We start from the raw sequence: 22464 nt of genomic DNA, 5'->3' as shown, positions 1-22464 counted from the left end.
ATCAGTTCTGTTCCTCTAGAGAATCCTTATACAGAATGCATCAAGAGCCATGATATATATATATATATATATATATATATATATATATATATATATATATATATATTCAATAAAAGAATCAGACACAGAAGGTCACATCTGATGGTTCCATCTGTATGAAATGTCCAGGACGGGAAGAGAGAAGACGTAGACCAGCAGCTGTCCAGAACAGGGTGAGGGTGATGGAAATGGCTGCTGACTGGGACTGCCATCCTTTGGGATGACAGTGGTGATGACCGCACCTTGACACTTAAAAAGTGCTGAACCAAACATTTTAAAGAAAAAAATTCTGTTGGGTGAAAACACTCTTAATGAAGTAGTTAAATTGAGGGGGAGAAGCCATTTCTCTGGGTCTCTAGGGGGAATCCTTTTGAAGAAGGCACAGCATCTGAGGAAACTTTCATAGGTTCTTAGTCGCAAACGTCTAGAACCCACTGTAAAACAATGAATGTGAACTGTGTTTCAAATGGGTCTCGGAAGAATGCGCCATTCCTGCTGCAATTTCACTCTGCAGTGAGGCCAGTCTACCTTTTGCCTCCAAGAATGTTCTGCCTTATTAATGTAAGACGGTCGGCCACACAAATGGGGACCGTGGAGCTCAGTGATTATATGGGTTGCCACAAATAGAACTGGATTAGTTTGAGTTTTTAAGCCATTTATTTACTTTAAAATTTTAATCCTGTGTCAGTGTGTAGCTATGTGCACGTGAGTGCAGATACTGAAGGAGGCTTGAGGAACCCTGGAACAGGAGTTAAACTGAACATGGAACTTTAGTAACAGCGTGAGCTCCCAGCGGCCGGGTCGTCCCTCCAGCCCATCCTCTGAGTTTTGACACTGAGGCCACGCTTCTTCACATGAGTGGAAAGCAGAGCCTTGGTGCCCTTACTACTCACCACAGACTACGTTCCTCCCCATGGCATGCCTTTGGAGCCTTTGCTAAGTCTGTTCCCTCAGCGGGAAAGTGGAATAGTGACTTAAAAGCTTGCTTTAGGGCTGAAGAGACATGTGAAACTTGGGCTTTGAATCTGGGAAAGTAAAAAAGAAAAAAAAATGACCTCGGATAATCCAAAGGGTTTCTGGGAACTGTTTTGACTCGAGTGCCTCTTGAGTGAGGAGAAAGTCACGAGCTTTCTCTCCAAAGTTTGGTTCCTTTACTCTTCCTGACACTCCCTGGTAAGATGCAGAACCCTGCTGTGAGGTGGTGAACTTTTAAGTCCATTTGTGCCTTACAAGTTTACTTTTGGGTTCTGATTTTAGTTCTGTTATTAAAAAAAAAAAGTACCACATAGGAAGTAAGCTAACCTTTGGATATATAGACAGACAGACTGTATTTCTCTGTGATCCTGAAGAAGTCAGGGGAAGGTAACAGGGATGTTTAGATAGAAAAAACTTGTTGAGGCTTGCTTCTGCTATGGTCAAAAGAAGCAGCATTGTAGAATGACTTACAAGGCCAGCTTATTACCATTTCAATTCATTAGTACAACCAAGTAAATAAAAGTACAACAAGGTTAGACAATTAGTGTCTTTTGGATTGTTTTAGCAGTATTTATAAATTAAAAACATGGGAAAAAAACCATAGACAACTTTCACCCTAACTTCTCATAAAACAAGTGGTTTGCTCTTTCTGTATGAAGGCGGATTTCAGTGTTCTGCTTGAGAATGGCTTGAAGAGAGGTTATCAGCCTCAGAAAGCAGTGGTGCACGGTTATCCCCACGGCACGTTGCATATGGACAGTGATTCTGGAGTCTCCTAGAGAATGTGTGCTCGAGTTGTCCCTGTGGCAGCTGCGGTCCCTGGATAGTGTGGCCTTTTACATCTGAGCAGTGGGCACTGTGAGAGTCTGTCTCGTGGAGCCCTTGTGAAAGCCAAATGGAAGTTCAGTCCGATGGGATGTGGCATTTACGGAAATGCCCAGCGACATCGCCCACTTCTACTCTACTAATGACAAAGAGGTGGGCATCCTGACTTGTGCTAGGTAGTTCCTTATTTCAAAATACTCAGAGCACAACTAGCCAAAGTTTTGTGCTGTAAGAAATATAGAGAGTTTTTTGGGGCCGTGACACATAAAAATGTCCACGTTGGAAAAAGCAGAGCGTGTGTGGCTTGCTCTGCAGCGTCTTGTTCATTTTTCGGCTTCTGAGTGTAGTTTATGAGAAAGTGGAGAAAGAGAAGTCCTAAGGCAGAAAGGGAAAAGTCAATCTGATGGACGCGCGTGCGGCCAGCCACACGGACGGACGTGCATGCGGCCGCACCACCAGTTCTGAGACTTAGCCAAGGGCACGGCTCTACTCTTAACCTTTGGTTGTATCGTTTATTATTTGTGAAACTGCCACGGAGAGACCAGAGAATGAAGAGAGTAATGACGCTTTTATGGCTCCTAATGTAGGCTGTTATTGAAAATCTGTCAATTTAACTGGCAAGTTTTTGGCTCAAAAAATAAGGTCTTCATTTATAATTTGCAGACAGTGATCAGTCAAATTATAGGAAGTAACTGGGAAATAAAAATAACTCTTATGATGAAAACCGCATAATTATCTTTCTCATTAAAGGCACGAGGCAGTCTATTATCCTCGGGATGTGCAACACACTCTTTAACAGCTGTTGTCAATGAACTCAAACATCTGATGGGAAGGGAAATACATCACTGATCACCCAAACGGTGAAGAATACATACGGTTCTAACCGTGCGAGCGCGCCAAAGCACAGCCTAGCAGGAAGTCCCTCCCACACAGAAACCACAACTAAGCCACACACAGACCCTTCTAGAATCATTTCAGCGCCCCGCCCTGGCTTGTCTTCGGAAAGTTTTGCTTGCTGGAGCTGCCGTGCGATGGAATGGTACGGTCCTCTCCTTTGATCAGGGGGTCTGGGGTTTTCTAAGAACACCTTCCTTCCTTTAGGGCTAGAAAGGTATGAGACATGCCACGTCCACTTTCGAAGTTAATCTTGGCTGTCAACTCAACTGGACTGGGAGATGCCTAGAAAATTGTTAAAGGGCACTCTCTACGTGTGTCTGTAAAGGGGTTTCCAGAAAAGCTTTACACTTAGGCCAGAAACTGAGGGGGAAAGCCATGCTGAAGGGAGTCATGTTACCCAGCCACATGTGGTCCTACACAGGACAAAGGAGAAGGTTTGCACTTTTTGTTGTTGCTATGTCCTGGGTGTACCAGGCCTTCAGTGCTGACTTGCAGCAGTAGTTCTGGGCCTCCAGTCAGAGAAGAAGGCTCTTGCTCTGAGGCTTCCGGATTCCGGAGCAGGTACTGGTTCCTCAAGCTATCCAAGCAGCAGATGGCCATGGTGGGACTTTGAAGCCTCTGATTCTGTAAGCTATCTAATAAATTATATATATATTATATATTTCCCTCCCCAGAGCCTTGAGCAGCATGTTATTTTAGTTATTTCTGTTTGCCTCACTGAGGGATTCTTGCTTTCTGGAGCTCCTGCTTCCAGGGGGCCCTTTCTAGGTACCTCTCATACGCCTGTTCTGCTAGTTCTGGGATAGTGCAGATGCACCAGTACTTGGGATTGGAGAATTCTGGATACCGTGGTTATCCCATGTTGAGGAATACGCTGAAAATGTTTTGAGCAGAGACTTGTGAGTAAGATATCAAGAATAAGTTTTTAACGTTAACATACTCTACAAAGAAGACACTATCTATTCTACTTTAATTTGAAGAGAAAAACTTGAGCAGCTAAAACAGCTATAAAATTACAAAGAGGTCCTCGCGTCATTTGCTAAAATGCCTTCCTGAATGCTAAGTAGTGTGTATCAGGCATACTTTTCTATCCCCAAGTAAGTCATCAGAGAACACTTAAAAGAATCCACATAGTTGCTTTAAAGAACATCTAAAACAGGATCCACAAATTACCTAAAGCATCCAAGAATGGTGCACTTTGTCTACGTGCAAAGCTAACTGTGGGAAGAGAGAGACGTACAGCTTAAGAATGTTAGCTTATTTAGATGAAGAAATGGTATTCTAAGAAAATGTGGGCTTAGCGGGGCGTTTTGACTACTGTCAGGAGGTTTTATTGTTTAAGAGCAGTAGATAAATAAAATGCGTTTTTCTTACATGGACAGTTCGATGGAAAGTTTATCTTTTTCAGAGATCAATGTCCTCTTCAATATAATTGTTTGGAAAGCTGGGAGTGAATGTTAGGAGAATTTCACATATATAGTTCTATGATTTATCCATAGGAAAGGGCTGAGAGAAGACAAATTCTACAAATAGAATCAATGCCCATGGAGACAATAAATACTAGAAAGGAGCAATACGGTGTTATTTCCATGTTCTACAATATTATATATTACACCATAAAAATGTCCTGCTGTATTGTAATATCTAAAGAAACAACTATATCATTGTGTGTACTTTATGGTTGATTTTTCTAATTTGACTCACTTATGTTCGCATACAGTAAGCAAAAGAGTGTTAAATAAGCTTGTATCAGGGGACAGATAAAAATCATAGCACATTTAAAAGGCATGAGGTGGCATCTGATGATCCGTGCCCTGACAGCAAACGTACACTGCCACAGCGAGCCTTGCCTCGACTGTTCACAAAGCCATACAGAACCAAATTTACAGCCATTACCTAAGTTTGGCATGTTAAAACAAAATGTTTGGTGTTAATGTGGAGATGTTTAGTTTCACATGTGTTCAATAAGAATGACCTCTTCGGGAAGGTGAAATTTCCTCTTGATAATCAAGAACACGTGATGGTGAGGAAGTGCGCTCTGACCCGATCCCGGGATAGGGAGAGACTTAGCAGAGCTTTTCATTAGAGGGAGGCTGTTACTGTCTTCCTCACTCCCTCCCTTTGTCATCCTGTGTAGAGTCTTGTGCTAGGCAATGAGGTTGGCAGGGACATAATGGTAGACTAAGGCTCTACCATCTGGAGATTTTATTTAGCAGGCAACAAAGAACGATGTGATTTGAAACAGAATATCACAGTGACACAGAATGGCAGGCACAGCACAGTTTGTGGAGTGCTGAGACAGTGTAATTGTCCTGGCAGGAGAGAGAATATCCTAAGGAGAGACATTTGTACTGTCCTTTTGGGCATTAGACTATTGAAAGAATGGTCCCCAGGCAACCAGATTTCTCCAGGGATTTCATGCTGAGAGTAAGAAAAAACTAGCTGCTTGTCTCCCAGAAAGAGATTCCAGGCAATTCTGACAGCTTGTAAGACCACTTTTAGAGACTAGATCTCAGACGCTGAAGGTGGGCACTTCACTATGTAGCTATGCATACCTTTCTCCCTCTATTTAAATCTAAACATCATATTAGGGCTCTGATGAGCTTGGGGAGGTCACCTCTTGCACCTCTTCCCGGTGTGGGCACACTGACTGAATCTCCTTTCCCTGCTTTTCACTATGGCTTACCTGGGTTCCTGAAGACAGGTGTGCAAGCCTGGCTTGTTGAGGTCTCCAGAGCCCAGGCTCTGATCCTAACATGTTCAGTAGAGTGGAGAAGGGGGTCAGTTAGGAGACTGCTGTGTTCAGTAGAAAACGCAAAGGCACTGATGTCAAGGAATTGATGGAGAAGCCAGGCTGATTTCAGTGTTGGAATGAGCTAAGAGCAGAGCCTGCCATACTCAATCACCCTGGAAAGCCCTGGAGAGCTCTAATAGGAACTCCCTGTGCTGCCTTACGACCATTTCTTCCTGTGGGAAGAAGGCAGGTTGGAAGAAGGTTGGGATTAGCAGACAGCAGTGCCATCAAACTTGGTCTTAAAGGCTCTGCTAAGAACAGTCTGCTGATCTGTGTGACAACTACAAAGGGTCTATTTCTTAGGGACATTTTTTGCTGGTACTTATCAGGCCTAAATTTTGTTTATGCAGTTTTATACATAATACAAACTTTGATTAGAATCCTACGGATAGTAAAGAAAGGTTGGTGACACTGTGGCGATCTCTGTCCCTGCCACAGTCCCTGAGGGCACTACTCTCTTATACAAGACACTGCATGCTTCTCTTTCCTAACACTGGATGCTGTGAGGATGCTCACATTGCTGAAGAACCTGTCTTAGAACAGAAAACTAGAAAGAGTGACAGTGACAATGGAACAATGGCCATCTCCTCAGTTTCTGGTGAATGAGCAATGCTAACACTTCATTTTATAAAGACAGGAAAGGGATCTGTTTAGGCTTGTCTAGAAAGGAAGGGAGACAGAAAAGTCAGCAAGCACCTTCTGGGTTAGTTCTAAGAACCATGGTGGATTCAGCATAGCCAGCCTGCCTCTCCTCCTTCCTTCCAGTCTAAAATTTTGGACTGGCCGCTATACAGTTTTCTCTCTTTCCCCAAACACAAAACAAAACAAAACAAAACAAAGCAGAACAATTTACTTCTAACTGATATGAACATGTGGCATCAGGATTTCTTTTCTTTTTTCTTTTTCTTTTTGATCAAAGCATACTGCATTTATGCATGCATTTGCGAGAACACATAGTAACTAGACTGGGGGGTAGCTTAGTGGTTCTAGTGTACATCAGGCCCTGAGCTTGACCCCCACATTGAAATGGAAGCCATTGAATATACGTACATAGGTCAAAGGCAGGATTTAGGTGCCTTTGCAATCAGTCGGCATTAATTCAATACTTACTAGGCTTCTGCTACGTGTCATGTGCAGCCTCTTTTAAGCACCACAGGGAGGCACATGGGTAAGAAAGCCATACAGAGCAGGGCTACTGAATTAGTCAGAAGTGTCCAGTTCTGGTGCTACAGCACCACAGGGCTATTATGAATACCAGGGATATACTATGCATTCCAGAAACCCAGAGATGAGGATTTAAGCAGTCTTGGTCATAAATGGGTAACGTGGAGAAGATATGTTTAACCTGATTTAAAGAACAAGGTATGTGTGTGTGTGTGTGTGTGTGTGTGTGTGTGTGTTGAAGCATCACAGGGCGCACCATTAATCCATACAGGTTTTATATTCTTCTGTACCAGTTACCAGTTAAACAAATGAAATTAAAAACCTACAATGGAGGACAGTAGCAAAAAGTGATGTTACCCACAAGTAAGGGGCAGTAAGGAAGGCCCCTCCAGGGCACAGATGCTGTCTTGTGAAGAGTGACACAAACCTACGTCACTGATGCTTCGTTTAGAAGGCCCTGCATAGGTGAGTTCACTGTAAGAAGTCTTTCTCCATCCACAGCGCGTCAGGCTGCAGCCCTTTCTTACTTGCGCAAGTTCCCACAGGGTCACCTTTCTCTTTGCTTGGCATAAGCAGAGTTGATAAACGTGAAACCGCACATGCGCGTGGGTCTCGGCATTCGGCTCACACTATTTCCTAAGTTGTATCCTGGTTTGGAGATTAGCCAGGAGGAAGATATACACCCCAGTGAGTGTATTTCCATGCTTCTACGCTTCGGGGCTTTTTTAAACACAGGGAGACGACAAGTTACTGGAGAATCTGCACAGGGAACCAGAGATACAATCCCATTGGCTGCCCCGGGACCACTAAGTGTACTTTATATCAGAAAGGGAATTAAGATGATTCAGAAGGACAAAATGGTATGTGAGACTCAGTTTAATTAATATTTGATACGGGCTCAGCTTCTCATCTAGAGACAAGTCCTACAGTCTTCTCTAAGAAGAGGACAGAGAACATCTTGTTCTTTTCTTCCGTAATGCGTCCGCCTCTTTTATAAGGTGTATGATCTCACATATGTTATGCATCTGGGCTCAACTTGTTTGAGAAGTTCTGTGTCAGCTTGACGCATTTGTCGCATGCATGAGAAGTTAGCTTCCTAAGAATGAACTGGACAGCCCCAGTTGATCACTGAACTATTGAAAACCCACACAGCAGCTGAAAGAATGTTGTCAGAGGTAGCAAAGAGGTCATCTACTATTTTTGCCTACCATTTTCACAATCCAGGCATCTGCTCATCTGTTTCTCAGAAGAACAAATACAGAATGGTTTTGATTTAAATATATATTTAAATAATCTAAATCTTTAAATATTTATGTCCAAATCTCTTGAACCGTTTGTCTATTAGGCACAGAAACATTTGTTTGTTAAATATTCAGCCATGCCCCAGTGCCAGGGACATCAATAGAGTGTGCCTGATTAACTGTAGCACAGCATATGTATGCTGAAGAGGGTGATTTCCCCGAGGAGCCGGCACTCCCTTTGTTGAGCTCCATTTCTTAGAAGGCCATGCAGATGGGCATTTGGACAATCATTTCTGGATGCACAGAATGGATGGCTCTTGCTGAGCTGTAATTTTGAAAAAAAAAAGATAATTTTAATGACTCTTGAGGGCCACTGACTTAGAGCAGATGGGACCCAGCTCTTTGAATCACAACTTTTATGTTGAATGAGTTAAGACAGAACTCATTCTAGCTTTTGTAAAACTGGATGATCATATTTATCTAAAGAAAAGACATCTGTAACATTCTTAACAGTTCTGTACCAAAATGCATCTGCAGTGCCTCAAGTTCACCTTTGATGGTGAAGGAAATGCAATCTGGTCAGCGGAGTCTTTGCTTTGGCTACTATTTTAAATATGCTAATTGACAACCCTTTCCGCTAGAACACAGGACTGGCAAACAGCTGAGATGGTACAGACAATGCTAATGTTGTTGAAGAAAGATCGTAGTTATCTGGACAAATTATAGCTTTAGAGTCTCAAAAAATGAAAATGTAATTTCTTCTCTCATGATAAACAAGATTGGCTATTCCAATGTATCTTAAAAGTCTTCATAACAACCATTTCCAAACAGTGCCTCTTGGCTACTCCAGGAAACTATCAAAATAGTAATATAGTTCTCTGTGGATGGCATAGTGTCTTACACTTCCTTTTACCAATGTGTGAACAAAAGTGAGAGGAAAGCGGGGTGGTCCTGCCTGACACTGGGCAGTTACAGTGTCGTGATTTTGCTGGGAGGCAGTGACTATATGGGATGGGAAAGTCAAAGTAAATATCCACTGGGGAAGTAACCGGGTTAATGCAATTGTTCAAAGAGAAGCACATTTTCCAACAAGGTAGATTTGATAGTCTTTTAACTCACAACACTTTAATGAGTTCTTCAGAAATTCCTGTCTAAAACCAAACATTGTTCTGCAAGATGTATATAGTTCCTACCAAAAAGAACAGAGCTTTGGCTTTTAAGCACAGAACAGATTTATGCTTTCTTTACCTCCTGTACAACAATTCGCAGTCTGTAGAAGGGACGAAGAGGCCTCTGACTTTTTCAGAAGTGCCTCAGTAATAATAAAGACATGCCGATATGAGCAGGCCAAAAGGAAGATTCACGCAGAATAAATATTAGATTTGTCTGGCAGCTTATTCTGGAGAGTACATTATATTGTAATACAGGAATAAAATGTGAGGCACTATATTAAAAAGTCCATTTTCCTAAAGCATATACTGACATTTACAAGTTTTCAAAGACTACACAGAAACATAAAATGTCACATGTGGATCAAACATTCATCCCATTACACGTATACAGATGTGTGAAGGAGCTAATCAAAGAGAGAATGCAGGCGTAACTTATAGCATAACGGAGAAATTTATTCTATTAGGAGACAGCATGAAGGGAAATAACTAAATGATTGAATGAAAAAAAAAAAAAAACCTTGAACATCCCAATACCAGGAAAGAACTAATAAAGGTTTAACATTGATATTTACACATCCGTTCCTTGCAGGCTTCCTTACAGTGGGTGAAGAGAAGATATCAAAGGTTTTCGACCTAATCTGAATGTGATAGGGAGGCAGACTGTATTTATTTGTGTCCCAAGGCAAATGTTGCAATCTGAATTGCAGGATGAGGAGGTGGCGATGAAGCCATCCGTCTACCTCAGTATGTGCTCCACAGCCATAGTTGGGGACTGGAAAGTGACACTACTATAGCTTTAGATAAAATTAGATTAGGGGAAGAATGAAACATTAATTTAAAGCTAGTTCAAACTGCAAGCCAGGTGTATCTACTAGCCATGCTGGGAATAATGCCGAAACGCCAAACGGCTTTTAGATGCTGTGACAGTGCGAATAGCCCTTTGTTTTAATAGCTTTCCTAATTTTACATGGTAGTTTCAGTTTTATAGCTCGTCATGAAATATATTTCTGTAATGCGCTTTTCAAATAAAATGTACAACTTCAAATTAATTGAGCACCAGCACATCGGTACACACGACAGCCTGGGGAGTAAAACACACACCAAGCAGAGAGTAAGAGAGGATATTCTAAAGACTCATACTGTTAAGTGCGGCTCTCCCAGTGTGATCTCCGATGTGAATTAATTAATTAAGCTAGCAGCACCTTAAATGATAAAGACAATATATCACTGGAACCTTAATTAGTCTTTATTATAGAATGCATACTTTTATAATAATACCTGGTTTACATGTTACTAAATTTAAACTAATTTATCTTTAAATATCTCTAGCTTGTCAAATATTTTGTAGAGTATTTTAATTATTGAGTATTCAAGTATATATGTAATATAATTACCGCCTGGTCATATAGTAAAATATTGGTTTTAACTATAATTTTGTTATTCTAAGGATATAATATTCTTAAACAACAAAACTAACATTAACATGTTATCTAAAGTAATCTTTTTTAAAAAAGATTTATTTACTTGTTTGTTTGTTTGTTTTATGTATGCAAGTGCTGTCGCTGTCTTCAGACACCAAAAGAGGGCATCGGATCTCATTACAGATGGTTGTGAGCCACCATGTGGCTGCTGGGACTTGAGCTCAGGACCTCTGGAAGAGCAATCAGAGCTCTTAACTGCTGAGCCATCTCTCCAGCCCCTAAAGGAATCTTTCTTAAAACTTGGAGGTGTATATAAAATAAACCCTGGAAAATATAATTCAGTTTCCTATGGCTTATATAATAAATAAATAGGAGAAGTTATCCTGCAAGACAATATGACATCCTCCAAGCAAAGAACCAAACAAAAAAGGAAATCACTTTTGTAGTTACACTTATGTAAATAGATGTAATACAGGTTTTAATTTTTTAAAATTTTAATATCTTGGTTTGAATACTGTTTATCTCTCTGACTCCATAAAATGGCAAGGCTTCTGTCCCTTCCCCAATGGCACTCTTAAGAAACTCTGACTCACAGTGAGGCGGGCAGGTGTTAGCAATGAGACAGTCCCACCATAGACTCAAGCCATATGCTACTGGCCACACAAACAGGCCTGGCACAGGGTGAGCAGATTGCTATGTAGTCAGAGCTTGGGGTGGGGGAATGCATGATGAATTACTTCCATCTCATAGTTATTAATAAATACATTCTGTATAGTAAACGTTGAACGGCATCAGAAGCAGGAGAGATAATAGAAAAGATAGCAATAAGGTGATAACAAATTCAAACGCACAGAGCTGAAAATCTTCACTTCCTCAAAGAACTTGACTGCTTGAGGCTTATGTGTCATTTAGACAGAGAAGCTAAGTTCCTCATGACAAGCTCTTTCCGGGGCACTTCCTAAGAAAACCCACTCATTGCTTCCCAGAGAATCGCTATTTCTCATCTGCCAGGAAATTTTCAGTGTTAAAGTAAGTCTTCTGGGCGTAAGTAAGAAAGATGGTGTTGTGTGCCCCTTGGAAAGACAGCCTATCTCTTGTATGAATGGAATGCTGTGAATTGAAAGACCAGTTTGCCCAAGTAATACCTTAGAGATGATGATGTGGGATGGAGACCCTATTGGATGTGGAAGACAAAAGTCTATTTTCTAATTTTTACGGCTTAATGATTTCAGGGAAGAAAGACATAGGTATGTCTAATACCAATGCTTTACATCGTGGCACAAAATGGACCGTGTTTGGCATCAGATGTTACTTCAGCACACGTAGAACCCAGGATACTATATAAAAAGGATCCTACATGTATTTTGTTGACAAAATTCATAAACCCCATAATCATGGCTAGAACTCTAAGCTATGCCCCCATATTTTCAGCTGGCTCTGCTGTGGGAGGTGTGGACCTCATCTACAGTGCACATCCACAGGGCATTCTCACGTGCTACAGCGAGTTCAAAAGTTTGTAAGCCCACATAAGAGTTTTCTAATTATTCCTATATCATAGTATTTGCACATCCTTTCTTGCAGTTTAACTTGGCTGTGGTCTTTTAAACTATGTTTCTTCAGCACATACAAATTACCATCGTTAAGAATGAAGATAAATATATTGATAAGGCTGGAGAGATGGGTAAAGTACTTGTGTGACAAGCAGAAAGTCCTGAATTTGTGCCCTAGAACTCACATAAAAAGCTGGGTGAGGCGGCTCCCGGGAAGGCACACACAGGCCTGCCAGCAACAACCTACTCAGCTAACTCCACGGAAGTGTGAGTTTGTCCCTCAGGACGAAAGGAAGGTGGAAATGTCACCCAAGGCCTCCACATGCATGTACACAAGGGAATGGAACAAACGGGGACTATACATGCACATGCAGTGCATCAACGAATTCCCCCTCCCCAAATTAACTTCATCATATAGGGATGAAGACGTAGCTTTTAAACAAGTGTTGCTAAGCCAAATTCAAGTGTCAACAAATTTATAGGAAAAGTTTGTATCAGTTCACTACCTGACAGCATATTAATATTCTAAGTAATTCCAGACAAACACCTCCGTCAGGGAGAGTCCCAGGACTGATTCATGATTCATTATCTAAACTTTAATTGGCACAACTCTTGCAATTCTGAGACCATATGGAAAATAACGAGTCCTAATAGGTCTAAGGTGAGAATATGGCAGGGAGGAAGGAGCCAGGAAAGTGTCAATTCCAAGTGCTTAGCAACCACAGCACAGCCTCCCCACAGACCTGGCAGGGGGTTCTCAGCTTTGCAGTGGTCTTGCTATCATGTACTCAACTATAAATTATTTCTGATTCGTGAGGCAAAGTTTAAAAAGAAAAAAAATATAAACAACTGAAAAACTGGATTCCATAATTAAACATGAAATTGGCTGTTAATATTAATAAAAAAAATCCACAAATTTTGTGTTACCATAACGACCGTGTGGAACTGTTGACTGACATAGCAATCTGCTGCTTTTTTATAAATAGCAGCTGATTCCCCTCTTTCATCCCAACGCGTTTTAATGCTTATTGGCACCGTGCTTCAGACCTATTTTATTCACAAGTTGTGTACCTCTTCGCTGCTGTCACTGCCATAAAAATCGTCTTCCAACTCGGTGTCTCCCTTGGTCACTCGGCTGTCCTCTTTTGGGTCCAGAATACATGGGCACCCCGTGGGGGACAGATCGTGACTCTTCCCATGAGGCGCTGATCTTGGTCTGGACGAAAAGGTGAAAATGTCCTTGGGAGCCATCTGGGTTCCCTCTGCCTGGTCAGGGTCACTGTCCTTGCTGGTTTCGAGCCACAGGTGTGATGCGGTACGGGAGTCCCCATCTAGGAGCAAAGATGAGCTGCTACCTGCTGCGCCGGAGGGTGGGCCACTGCTTTCAGGGAATATCCACTCATCTGGCATTGGGAGAGATGATAACAATAGAGGTGTCCATTAAGTGTTCTGTTAGCCAGTGGTTAGGTAACGTCTCTCGTTTCTCGTTGAGACAGAGGTTTACCAAATAAGGCAGAAGCCAGGGAAGGCAATTTCCTCCACCATCTTGTGTCTCGCTAAACAGCTACTCACAGAACAGTGCCCACAGCCACAGGCAACTCATTTACACTTCCTCTCCATTTGAGTCGAAACCCTGGCCAGGAAATTTGTAAGTCTGAAATAATTATCACCTGTCTCTCGGCAAGTTCTTTATAGCACAGCCTCATTAATTTGACATCGGGTGAGGGAAGTTGTCCAAATTTAAAGGGATTCGAGTTACTAATACCTCCCTTTTTACCACAGGAAGACAGAGTACAGTACACAGCAAGCTTTTGAAAACAGACCATCTGGCCATTGTGCGAGCGATGCATCAAGGAGAATACGGAAGGATGACTGACGGTCTGTTTCTCTGCCTCTTGTTGATTGAAGTGATTCAGACTCAACTGAGCAGATACCGCAAACAACTCCAGGTCCACAGAAATACTGTTATTTGAAATACAACTCTATATTTAATTTTAGAAGGTACTCTGATGTCATTTTTTGCTCGTTTTCCTTAAAATTCTGTATATGACTGGTGAGAAAACCGTGTCCGCTGTTTAAAACCGTTTATCTTGGCTATCGCTCTGAATCAGGTTTATAACTATGTCTAGGCGATACGAGAGGACAGTGTTTATGAGAAAGCCATTAGAGGCAACGCTTGCTTCCTTCCTTTAGAAGGATGACAGGAGAGAACTGAGTGTTTGCCCAACTTAGCCCTTTTCCTTGAATGCACTTTTTCTCCCTGCATTGTTTCAGTGGTGGGCTTTCGCCTGTTCTGCATGGCCGTGTAGTGGGTGGAGTGATTTATGCCTGACCCTTCAAGCTATTAGCTATGGCTGCAATGAAAGTAACTGTGGGATATGTAAGATTTGCCAACTACTGGGACTGAGAGATGGCTCAATGGTTAAGATTTGCCAACTACAAAGCCTACACCCTAAAAGCAAGGCCCAGAAACCTCGTATAAAAACAGCATTTGTGGCACAAATGGAGGACAGTTCGAAACTGCACACATCGGGTGCACTGTATACAAAGTGACTGGGTGCTAAAGGGGTTGATAAAATGTGCTAGAGAAAGACTATTCAGGACCATGGCCAGAGCAGGCTGGATCTGCATTATCTCACCGCCTGCCCAGTGGTACAGTGGTCTGAGTCAGTGTGAGCAGGTGAAATGGGCAAGTTGACTATTTGGGACTGGAAACCCTTCTGCATGAGGCTAGGCACAGAGTGGGGCTTTGTAACCTCACGGAGTGCTCTGAAACAGTGTCTTCAACCCTTGATTGGATAAATTAGCTTTGAGGTTGCAAAGATTTTGCTAACAGTAAAAAGATTCTGAATTTGCAACAGTCACCAACTAGTTCAAAATACCATGCACAGCGACTCGCAGGGGTTCTTGACGGTGGTCCCTGGGGTGCATGGGGCTACTTCACTGCACACCATCGCACCACAAACACTGTCTGAAACGCTGGGGGCTTTTCATTGGATGGGTACATTGAGTTTTCTGTTCTCTTTCCTTCTTTGATTTTGTTTTTGGGACAGCATTTCTCCATGTAGACCTGGCTGTCCTGAAACTCACTGCGTATACCAGTCTGAGATACAACTCACAGGTCCACCCCGTCTCTGGAGGACTAGAGTTAGAGATGTGTGCCACCATGTCTGCCTCAGAATGTATAATTTAAAAAAATTACTGTTTTAGTCGTTGGTTGGGTTCGACAATAAGAACAATGGAATCCCTGAGTGAAATGTGGCTGAGGATCGGACAGAGTTTCCAGTAATTGAGAGAACAGCCCTTTCATGCTGTTCGCCGTGACCAGGCCATTTTGGTTTTGACTATGATTCTTATTTGCCTGACCTATTGATCCCCCAAACAACTGACCATTAGGGAGGTCTGCTAGCGACCTGGCACGCTGCATCCCAGCAGATACTCTACCTCCCTGGCTCCCTGTGGCAGTGGCTCTCCTTCCCCTCTCCTTGTTCTGTCCTGTAAGCACCTGGTCCATAGCAGGATCTGAGTCTTACACTAGGGCCCTTCTGCAGGTTCCCCTGGAAATACGGCCTGGCCTGTGTGGTCCTCAGTTTGCTCAGCTCTTAGTCTGCTTTGCTAATAAATATCATGTATCTGTGTGAAGCACCATATGTGGCATCCACAATTATAAATATAAAAAATATCAATCAGCCCTGAAAATCTGTCTTAAATATATGTCTGGTCAGTGTCCATCTCATTAGTATTTGAATTTGCTCTCCACTTTAACAAATGGTAAAATCACACACACACACACACACACACACACACACACACACACACACACACACACGCACACACTCAAGTAATTATTTGAAATTAATTTCTTCTGAAGTTATCACAGATATTTGATTTGCATGCCTGGTTTATATACATATACAGCTGTTGTTTTACAAAAATTTCATGGGCAGAGCCTAAGGCTGAAAGTGGTCATAAAAGCCAATGTGCTACATTCTGTAGATGGACGTGTGAAAACAAAGGAACAGAAAGGATTCTGGGAATCTTCACTGTTCGATTAGACAACTTTTCACGACCTACTTGCCAAACATTATTAACTGTCAAAAAGTCGGAGTAAGAGGACCAACACAATACTAAATACCTTACTACCACAAGCCTTTCTGGAATCTGTATTTTTTTACCTCAAGTATTTCCATATCAATTGTAATGAATAATTTGGTGTGTTTTCTTAGAGAAATATGTAAATTACCGTGTAATCACAATATTGCAGCAAACAAGATAAATGCAAGAATGATCACCTAAACATCTAATTAGTTTTTCTACACAGTCAGATTTATGCTAGAGACACTAATTGCGCCTAACATTTTAATGAAGGTTTCAACACTGCATAAATAAGACTGACAAACTACAAACAATTTCCATTTATTTTCCCTTTTCCCTTGCTCAAAAACAATTTGCCTTTGTAAAAGTAGCAAACACCTGCTAGGCAAGATAGGCTGATGGCTCGGCGCTCTCCATTTACACTGAGCATAGGGAAGAGGACACTAGAGGGTGGACTTTAGGGAGGTGGTGTAAAGGCAAGGCTTAATGTGTTCAAGTTTCACTTCTGAATGGGACAACTAGGGTATATGAATACTCTTTCATCCCTTCAAGTTGGACATAAAATTGCGAGTGAAAGGGAGACTTACAAAATAGGATAAGTTTTAGCAAATAATTGTATCGTCACTTTTGGAAATGACTGAGTTTGAAATATTTGGGCTACAGTAGTCTAAACCGAGGGCTCTGTGGAGACATATTAGGGACATATTCCAAGCTACCCATAATACAGAAGAGCTAAGCCACATGGGCGGGTCGCTTGTCTGGCTAAGGGATCAACGCTCAGGAAGGCAGGATCACCCACCCTTCAGGAGATAAGCCCTCTTTAAAGGATGATAAAGACAGAGGTGGAATAATTAACCATTTAATGGGATAATGTACCTTTCCTTCCAAGAATGCCCACTCCTGAATACCCTGAGACTGCCCGTGTCCCCCTTGGGTGACCTTCGTGGTGGCTTAACTCAAACATAACAGCTTTTTTTCCCTTCTTTTTTAAATTCTCTTTCACAAAGCTGCTGAGATTTACAGCTTGTATGTCTTGCAGCTTTTCTTCCAAACTCTAATAAAACTGTTTCTAAGTTCCCGATTGAGCATTTCTTAAATCCTTTCATTAACGAAATGGTGAACCTCAAGAGGAACTCTAATTTCCTGGGTAACAGGTGACAACGGCGTGGAACTCCCCAACGTTTCCAGTAAGTAATATTTGGCATAATTATGTTTTGTGAATGCTAAGGATGCCAACCTGGTGGTTCAGCAGCCGGGGGTTCTGGAGTGCTGGCTCTCACTGGCTCTGTCGTCAGCTGTGTGAGATTGTTGGCGGCCATGGCTACGTCTTCTTCACTCCTGCTATTTCCTGAGGAACTCCCTTTATTGAAAGAGATATTTCCACTCTATTATTTTACTGATATTTACACAAAGTTGTTTTTGGGTGGTGGTATTAATTGTGTATATTTTTCATTCAGTTGTTTAAAAGCAAATGAGAAGCATTATAGTTCACGGCCATTTTTTTAAAAATAGTTGAATGTTTTATGAGAAACTCTGTTGTATTTTTGTAGTAGAGCTTTACCTTAAAGTACTATAATATTTGCACGGGGACATTTTAGATTTAACTTTTATAGTTATATAATAAAAAGAATTCCAAAACTCATATAATTTTAAAGGGATCTTATATTTTTCTTGGATTTCATAGAAGAACTGCACTATAATTCTTTTCAAACAAGCTCTTTCCTTTATCACTCTGAGAAGATAGATATGAACATTATCACAGAATTAGTTCTTCTCCCTGCCCTTAATAAAAATTACATAAAACCTGGCAGATTTAATCTTAAAAATTGGGGAAATAGTGCTAACAGATTTATTCATGACATCCCTGGGCTGTATTCAAGATAGACTCGTAATATATATGTCTATAAATCTACATAAACATGCCTCCGATCCCATCTTTAAAGGGATAACTTTCTTACATTTATCTAATGCTTAAGTGTGGAAATGTTTATGCTTTAAACTGTATCACATCGTGTGCAAAGAATCCAAAGGGAGACACAGCAGTGTAACAAGAGTTCTGAAAGGGCCTGCTTTAAAAGAAAGGATATACATTAAATCTGAAAGGTGATAATAAAGCCGGCTTTAGGGAAGGACTTGAGGCAGGAATTTCCTGGTTCACACTGGGTCCTTTCTAAGAAAAACAGCAGCAGCAGTCTAAGCTGCCTTCAGCCTGAGAATGAAGGGAGGGAGGGGCTGGCATTTCTGTGTGGCTGTCTATAGACTCTGGAGCAATAATTCTGCAGAACATTTCATTTCCATAATCCCTGCAGAACAGACATTTATATTTTAAATGAATCTGCTGATAATTCTTTGAAATTTACAACCTGCAGAGAGATCCCACTGCCCCGAATGAGACACTGATGTGAGATAGGATTGAAACCGTGCCGTACCACAGCGCGCCTCTGTCCTGCTTCCACTGCTGCTCCTTAGGCCAAGTCCTCTTCTGCTGCTACCCTTATCTGCTGACGGGTCTCGAGGGGGATGTGGATATGGAGTAGGGAGACTGGCTGGTGCATTTCCATATCAAAGAACAAAAGCCAGAACACAAAGTACTATATTGATTGAAATAATACAATAAATATATTTATCACCATACTGAGAATACTCATGTATCATTTTGAAATAATTTCAGTCTATATAAAAGACACAACTTAGTCCTTTACAGGAAATAGGTGTTCATTCCTATTTCAATAGTAGAATTTCTATATGGGTGATAAATTTTACCCAAAGATCAAGATTTATAATATTTATAGAGGCTATAAGAAGTGTGATTCATGTTACTCATATAATATGCTATGTTAAAAAGTATAAAAAATGAAATTGATAGAAAATTTCCTTTCTCTGTAAAAAGGAAGTCTAACGGACTAAGGAGTTTTCCAAGGAAATATGGTAAAAGAATTCTGAAATATAATTTGGTATTTAAATAATAATCATAGCAGCTACTATTTACTAAGTCCTTCCTTTCTTAGAGCAACATCTTACACTGAACTGGTTCTTGTCTTGGCTCCTCACCACGACTTTGAGGCACCACCAGAGCCAGGGCCTGGCATAATGCCTGACTTTTTCTAAAGAGGAAGAAACTGAGGATCCAAGGGTGAAGAACTTTGAATCAGGCTTCCGAGAGTCATTGGAGAACCGGGACTTCATGTCTGTGATACTCATTTCCTCCGGCCGAGTGCCATTCCCACGGGCAATACTGTCTATCATGGCTATCATTAGTTTCTAACTCAAGTAAACTTAACTCAAATGTCTTCCTCTCCTCATTCACTAAAGTCAGGTTGAAAAGGACAGACCATTATAAAACAACTTTAAGTCTTGCGTTCTGTTCTCAACTTTTCTAATAGATTCAAGCTGCAAAGTGCTTTATTTCTGTGTTAGACTTGAACTCTCAATCTGACATGAGACCAGTCTTCCTACGGAGCTGCTTAATTTTTGTTCTTATTTTTGTTTTTTTTTTTTTACAACAATGAGAGAAAATAAACAGTACTCTGCAAACAGAAACAGGAATCAGAAAATAAGCATGGAGTTTCCAAATGATGATGCTAATGAGATACTATTTTACTTTGGCATCATTGTCAGAAAGCAAAACCAGGGCACTGTAGCTATATAAGATCAACAATAAACAAAAGGACAGAGAAGACAAACCCTCCAAAGGTATTTCGACAGTCACTCCCCTTCTCAGTGTTAAATGGTCATTTTCTGGACTTAGGGTTCCATTTTGAACCCTACTTGATTCGTCTCAGTAAAAACCTCTCTCACTTCTTTCTGCTGACCCTTACTTTCTAGTGACTCCTTCTTACCAGGTAGAGGCGTGGTCTGCTTCACGGGGTGAGAACTTCCTTTCTCTCCTTGCTGTTCAGACAGAGGTATCAGCAAGGCTGATGTGTCTGCACTGTTAACATGCTTCTCTTCCGCAGGCTGCTGGCACGACTGGTTATTTTTGTACCCAATGGATCTCACTGTCTGTAAGGAAAGGAACTAATATGTATGTTTAACGATACAGGAATTTCATTTATTTTTAAAAAAAATCTATCTAGTCAAAAACTTGAACAAATAAGCTAGGAAAAAAAAAACCCAGAGGAACCGTCTCTAAAAGGTGATGGGAAGGGAACTTAGAGAATCCTAAAAATGGAAGGACATAGACAACATGCCACAGAGTGGCAGGCAGGCAGGTTTCCTGGACACAAATTAAAATACCCTGTGGGCTATGCCTGCCTACAACAGGAAGAGCTGAGTAAGAATCATCCGACACATCAAAGAACTGAAGAAATTTAAAAATAAAAGCAGACCACTTGAGAATATGTGGACTGTATGATTGGATCCAACCATTTTTTGGACAGAGATGGCAAAATATGTTCACAAAGATTTGCCTGGTTTCCGGTTTCCATCGTGCCAGGAGCTAGCCCTGTTGGTGCTACAGCTCTCTACATCCAAATCCCGCCTGGAGAGAGCTGGTCTCCTAGGAGTGCTGACACACATAAGACCACAGGCTCACAGGAGGGACAAGCTACAGTCAGAGGCAGCAAGACCGGCTAACACCAGAGATAACCAGATGGCGGGAGGCAAACACAAGAACATAAGCGACAGAAACCAAGGCTACTTGGCCTCATCAGAACCCAGTTCTCCCACCACAGCAAACCCTGGGTACCCCAACACACTGGAAAAGCAAGATTCTGATTTAAAAAATCGCATCTCATGATGATGACAGAGGAATTTAAGAAGGACGTAAATAACTCCCTTAAAGAAATACAGGACAACACAGGTAAACAGGTAGAAGCCCTTAAAGAGGAAACACAAAAATCCCTTAAAGAGTTACAGCAAAACACAACCAAACAGATGAAGGAATTGAACAAAACTATCCAGGATCTAAAAAGGGAACAGAAACAATAAAGAAATCACAAAGGGTAACAAAGCTGGAGATAGAAAACCTAGGGAAGGTATCAGGAGTCACAGATGCAAGCATCACCAACAGAATATAAGAGATAGAAGAGAGAATCTCAGGTGTAGAAGATACAATAGAAAACATTGACACAACAGTCAAAGAAAATACAGAAAGAAAAAAGCTCCTAACTCAAAACATTCAAGAAATCCAGGAAACAATGAAAAGACCGAACCTAAAAATAATAGTATAGAAGAGAGTGAAGATTCCCTGCTCAAAGGCCCAGCAAACATCTCCAACAAAATTAGAGAAGAAAACTTACCTAACATAAAGAGATGTCCATAAAGACACAAGAAGCCCACAGAACACCAAACAGATGGGACCAGAAAAGAAATTCCTCCTGTCACATAATAAATAAAACTCCAAAAGCATAGAACAAAGAAAGAATATTGAAAGTGGTAAGGGAAAAAGGTCAAGCAACATATAAAAGCAGACCCATCAGAAGTACAGCAGACTTCTCGACAGAGACCCTAAAAGCCAGAAGGTCTTGGGCAGATGTCATTGGATTGAGTGCAGGGACCCAATGGAGGAGTTAGAGAAAGGACTGAAGGAGCTGAAGGGGTTTGCAACCCCATAGGAAGAACAACAGTATTAACCAACCAACCCCCCTCCAAAGCTCTCAGGGACTAAACCTCCAACCAAAGAGTACACATGGGGGGACCCATGGTTCCCAATGGATATGTAGCAGAGGATGGCTTATCGGGCATCACTGGGAGGGGAGCCCCTTGGCCCTGTGGATGCTCCATGACCCAGGGTAGGGGACTGCTAAGGCACTGAGGCAGGAGTGGATTGGTGGGTGAAGGAGCACACTCATGGAGGCAGGAAGAGGGGAGAGGGGGCAGGAGAGAGGGGATAGGGGGTTTGTGGAAGGGAAACTGGGAATGGGGATAACATTTGAAATGTCAATACATAAAATAACCAGTAAACAATGTAAGAAAAAGATTTGCCTGTAACAACCTGTTTAGTAAAAGGACTACAAAAGTTTTTCAATTATGTTGACATGACAGAAAAAATTTTTGAAGTCTTTTAGATCCAAAATTCCTGTTGAAAAATTATAAGCCTACTTCAGGCACATAGTTAGCTTCTCCTTCCTTCCTTCCTTCCTTCCCACAACCCACACGTCTGTTATTACCTCCTGCCCCTGTTTAGATAAGGCTTTCAAACCTTCTGCCCACCTCAGCGGAAAGCCTTAGGTTATTCCGTCTGCCAGAGGGTGGAGGTGGTCCAAGAACCCTGGACCCAAAGGCAATGTGGCAGACATCTTGACTTTTACTGCTCCGGACACTGCCTGCTCTGCTGCTGATGAACTGGTC

At 41.5% G+C, this 22464-nt stretch overlaps 1 protein-coding gene across 14 annotated transcripts in view; it reads right to left on the bottom strand.

Moving 5' to 3' along the window:
- Positions 1–22464, bottom strand: part of Cfap20dc (CFAP20 domain containing) — a 245665-nt gene that overhangs the window by 69810 nt on the left and 153391 nt on the right. For 4 of the 14 annotated variants that reach the window (XM_063274380.1, XM_063274382.1, XM_063274381.1 and 1 more), the window contains 5 exons: positions 22327–22463; positions 20013–20190; positions 18603–18719; positions 17411–17533; positions 13150–13481 (listed from right to left, as the gene is read on the bottom strand). In XM_063274380.1, coding sequence (XP_063130450.1) covers positions 13150–13481; positions 17411–17533; positions 18603–18719; positions 20013–20190; positions 22327–22463 — 887 coding nt within the window. Of the gene's footprint in view, positions 1–176; positions 8261–13149; positions 13482–17410; positions 17534–18602; positions 18765–20012; positions 20191–22326; position 22464 lie in introns of those variants that run through there. The other 10 variants (NM_001014137.2, XM_039093454.2, XM_063274384.1 and 7 more) reach the window with 9 other exon arrangements.

The sequence above is a fragment of the Rattus norvegicus genome, chromosome 15 (assembly GCF_036323735.1).
Source record: "Rattus norvegicus strain BN/NHsdMcwi chromosome 15, GRCr8, whole genome shotgun sequence".
Classification (NCBI taxonomy): domain Eukaryota; kingdom Metazoa; phylum Chordata; class Mammalia; order Rodentia; family Muridae; genus Rattus; species Rattus norvegicus.
The sequence above is the reverse complement of the archived record's forward strand: the minus strand, read 5'-3'. Positions and strand labels throughout refer to the sequence as shown.